This window comes from Mastigoproctus giganteus, chromosome 7, assembly GCF_048544385.1.
Source record: "Mastigoproctus giganteus isolate SK-2022 chromosome 7, ASM4854438v1, whole genome shotgun sequence".
Taxonomy (NCBI): Eukaryota; Metazoa; Arthropoda; class Arachnida; order Uropygi; family Thelyphonidae; genus Mastigoproctus; species Mastigoproctus giganteus.
The window spans coordinates 24,567,238-24,572,176 of NC_143581.1; the positions used below are offsets into that span (position 1 = coordinate 24,567,238).

At 41.2% G+C, this 4,939-nt stretch overlaps 1 protein-coding gene across 1 annotated transcript in view; it reads right to left on the minus strand.

Moving 5' to 3' along the window:
- The window catches only part of LOC150082661 (lipase member I-like), a 6,785-nt gene extending 2,307 nt beyond the window's left edge, over positions 1–4,478 (minus strand). Inside the window, exon 1 of the mRNA XM_090378234.1 lies at positions 4,382–4,478. Coding sequence (XP_090234360.1) covers positions 4,382–4,478 — 97 coding nt within the window. The remainder of the gene's footprint in view (positions 1–4,381) is intronic.
- Between the last annotated feature and the right edge of the window lie 461 nt (positions 4,479–4,939).

Sequence of the window (4,939 nt, forward strand, 5' to 3'; positions counted from 1 at the left end):
AGCGAGAAGTCCCTTCCCGCCCAGACGACACGAACAAAACTAGAAACATGGGCAAAGAAGACACTGCATGGTAGTCATTACAATGACCTCCATCATGATCAGATAAATAAAATGGCTTCCAACGCATGGCTCACAAGAGGAACGCTCTTGCCCGAGTCTGAAGGATTCATGTTCGCCATCCAAAATCAAGTAATCAACACCAGAAACTGTACAAAATACATTTCGAGAGAGCAAGTGTCAAATGATACAACTTTACGATGCCACCTGGCCTCAGAATGCACTGCAGAATGTAGGATGATCACCCAGACAGAGTACACGAGTTCAGGAAGCCAGGTGGCCATCAAAAGTTAGCGAGGATATACCAGTTGATCAAATAAAGTGTACCATATTAGAAGTAGAAACTCCAAGCCGTATTACAGACACCAATCCAGAAGCTGTACTCAGGCAGCGCCATAATAATGGACGAGACAATATTGCACAACAGACTGGACATAATCTTTGTCAACAAGAAGAAACAGCTACCTTTTTGACTGATATAGTCGTGCCCAAAACTTGAAACCTCCATAAAACTCACCAGCAAAAGCTCAGGAAGTTCACGGACCTAAGACATTCATTTCATTCTTTCATTCATATTATTAATTACACACAATATAGTCTCAACATTATGTACATAAAAGTATATACATGATTTATATACAAGATATATTTACATATAATTATATGCTCTGACAAACATTAAACTCTCGTGTGTGTGTGCAAGTGTGTTCTTATTCAGGGTAGCTCCCAGGCATAAGCCCAAATCTACCTTGAGAACTTGGGAATATATAGTCTTTACAAAGCAGCCCTTAAAAAGTATGTTAAATTACCTGAGTCTGATTTTACTGTAGCGCTATTCGCACTTGAAATCCCGCACCCACTGGAGGTAATGCAATACCAGTGAGTGCCAGCAATCCCGCGCCCCGGGTTGCCCATACCAGTGAGCCAGCAGGGGAAAAAAAATAAAAAATAAAAAATAATAATATATATATATAATAAAACAACAATAATATTCAATAGTCTGGATGGCACAACTATTAACTTCAAAAATCACAGTTCAACTTAATATTTCCTCAGTTGCTGTTTCACATGCACTGGAACCTCCAAAACCAATAACGGTATTATCCAGCAATCTCCAACTGTACGCCATGGATAATAGACCCCTTAGAACACCAGATCCGACGCAATGAATCTGATCCAGCACGGCAGAATCCAGAATGGAGTATTCATGATGGCAGCACAAAAGACAACTAACCAGAGCACCAGAGACAGGAGATCAAAGAGATATACAAGTAATGACCATACCGATTATCCTATCAACTACCGGTATGGTGCCAAAGACAACAAAACCTAACAGCCCAGCACAAATTGGTCTCCCAGAGAACGCCTACAAGAAATTCCAGAAAGTCGCAATCCTGAGCCCCTCTAAGAGGATCAGAGAATTCCCGACCATCGCTAACACCAGAGTAACAACCACCCTGTGCACTTGATACCAGTACTCGTCGCTACGTGGAACCCCTATCAAGGAGAAATAATATAATAATAATAATTATAATGTCTCCAGAGGGGAGCAAGTGGTGCTCTTCCCTTTATGGCTACCACAAGGAAAGGGCAAGTCCATCCAGCGCAGCTGCGGTAGTGACCACAGAGAATGGGAAGAAACACCAACACATGAAATGTAGCAACGATATGAATATGTCCATCATGCGGACATACTACAAAATAATCAAAATAGAGACCGAAACCTAGATGAGCAGGACTAAACCACACACCAAGTGGTTCGAACGATTATAGTCTCTTTATGTGAACAAACAGCGAATAGAGCACCAGAGACGAACCATTATCAGGAAACACCTGATAAGTCCTTCAGTAACAGTGAAATAACTATAATTCAACAGCAAAGAAATAAATAAAGACATCATCCGCCGAACCATATATTGCACCAATGAGGAAGATGACAGAACGAAAGGAATTAAAAACACTGAACTAAAAATAAAAGACACAAAAAATAAATTTTAATTATTTATTTATTTTTTTCTTTTAGTAATGTTTCAGCCACCGGCAACAGTGAAACCACCAACATGGGACAGAAAGCTAGGGTAGCAAACAGAAAAGCAAAGTGTCAAGATAAGTCTAATCTAGTAAAAACAGGAAATACAAATAAAAATCTCATCTTAAAATGAAGAGTCTCCTAGGAAAAGCCAACACCCACAGCAAACACAAGACGAAGAATCAGAAGATTGAAAAATACCTAGAGACTGTGAAGAAGAACCTTGCCGCATTCGACAATAGACTAGGCCAACACAGGGAGAATTCCTAGATTAAAACAAACAATGGGACTTCATTGCAAATCAAAGGGTCTTCTACAGGACCATTGCACAAGAGAAGGAGAGGAAGTAAGAATAAAACATCTAAAATCCGACAAAGTACAGACTGATCTCCTGTCTTCCAACAATATACAAGATCCTATCTTACTACATAACTAAAAAGAACATCACTGCCGATGAATAGAAGGGATGTAAGAAGAGGCGCAAATGATGTAACGAGAATTTACACATTGACACAGAAGATATGGGGAAAATATACAAGAAGCACCCAACCTCTAAACGGCATACATCGACTACCGAAAGGCCTTCTACTACGTACACCATAGCTATCAAATAGAGTCACTGAAGGTTTAAAAATTCAACTTAACACTGACACACTTCTGAGAAGCAGACATGGTTAAATGGAGGACCACCATCAAGGTCAGGAATATCACCACCAAAACAATCTCCATCAGAACAGGAATCTTCCAATCTTCCAATAAACCCACTATTCTTCTATCAAATATTGATCCCACTTTTTACCATGCTCAACAACAGCAGGTACTGATGTACCCAGAAAGAAGGGAGGAAGAACCTGTACACCCTCTCTCTCTCTCTATGTACATGAATGACATCAAACTCTATGTGGCAACCGAGGATGAACTCCTGTAGCTGCATCGGATCACCGAAGGACTTAAGCGCTAATATCATCAGAATACAATTTGTCCTACTCAAAATGAAAATCCATGGATTCCACAAGGAAATTCCATTCGGCCGAAACTCAAACTGAAAACACGTGAAGACATTGAAGCTGTGACAGAGGGGGAGATCTACCAATAACTGGGGATGGTGCGGGTTCAACTGTTACAAAACAAGGAGATCAAGGTCCGCCTCACAGAAAAATACTATAAGAGACCGAGGATTTTTTAAAAGCAAAACTGAGTGGCGAGAAATGGGCAGAGACATAAACACTTACCCAATTCCAGTACTAACTTACACCGTCGGAATCATCGACTGGACCAGTACCAACCTAGAGGAGATTATGAGATCGACCTGGATAGTAAAGACCAAGAGCCGCCAATCCCAATCAACATCAGCCATCGGGAGATTCGACATAGCCAGGAAAGAAGGAGGAAGGAGGGATTTTCCAGACGTCATTGACCAACAGAAGAAGGCGATTAAGACGCTAAGGGATTACTTCGAGAAATGTTGGCGAAAAAAGGCAGTACATGATAGACTACTGGGACCTGCATCAAGGCCCCAGACAAAATGGCAACGAAAGCACGGATCACAAGGGGGGAACTCTTCTCCGAGACCAAAGCTCGCTATCCAAGACCAAGCATTTAACACAATGAACTATAGGAAATGCATCGAAAAGGACCTCGCCGTCCCATATGTTGAGGATTACATCTGGCCCAAAAACAATACAACACATCAGCGTGCAGGATGATCATCCAGTTGGATCACACTCATTGACTCGACCAGTTCACTAGGAAAATAAATCGGAAAAAAAATGTATATATATGATAGTAGGTTCACCCGTAAATGATGACATCTACCCATATATTCGTTTTGTCTGTAAATTGCGTGTGTTCTGTGGTCGATTTTCCTGTTTTTCTGTACGAAAAAACCCCAGTTTCTGTGGCAATAAACCTTGCTATCTACGCCTGAGACTGACTAACTCAGCCACTGAGTGAGAAAAGCCCATTAAAGTATCTAGCTTCATTTACGGGATTCTTAGCCGGGCCTTTTTCACCCGGTGTTGGGTGGACGGTGACGATACCACTGTGCTACTCGAGAAAACTAATAAATCAGAAACTAGAGCAAAAATACCATTCGAACACGCGTGTGGATACGTGTCGTTTCTTATGTACAGTGGCACTTAAACGTTAGTTCACCTTGGTCATGGCAGTTTTAATGAATACAAAGCTCTGTTAAATGGCCAGATATGAGTATGGTGTTATGTCTGGAAAGTTATAATAAATGCTTTAACAAGCCAAATTTTCCTGTCCTTTGGCAGACAGCATTATTAAAATTACTTTCAAAACCTGCTACTCCTACTTCTGCTAAGGCCAATCGGCCTATTCCGTTATTATCCAACTTGAGTAAACCCTTGAGCGACTTACTGCTATCCATCTAGATTGTCTATTTGCTGAATGCCCTTTAAAGCCCTCAGACCAGTTTGATTTTGGTCGAGGGCGTGGAACTGAGGTGGCCTTCGTTGAACCTCTTTCCAGAATAAACAACTGCATTTTTAAATATACTATGGCTATTTTCGTAGATTTCTCTGGAACCTTTGACTCCCTTTGGCGGAACACCTTTTTTTCTAGCCTCAGGGTTGTTCAATAATCCTCACAACTCTAGAAATTAACCTGCAACTACTTTCTCCACTGTTCGGTCCGAGTCATTTCTAGTATTGAGCAACTAGACCGCTTTGTCTCCCCAGGATGCCCACAAGGTTTAGTGCTTGGTCCACTCGTCTGGAAATTGGTTCTAGATGAGTGGCTTCTCCGTTCAACTCCCAGTGCTTCTAAAATAGGATATGCCGATGACCTAACCCTTCTTGTCCTTGATAATTCTCGTTCCTCTTTGGAAAG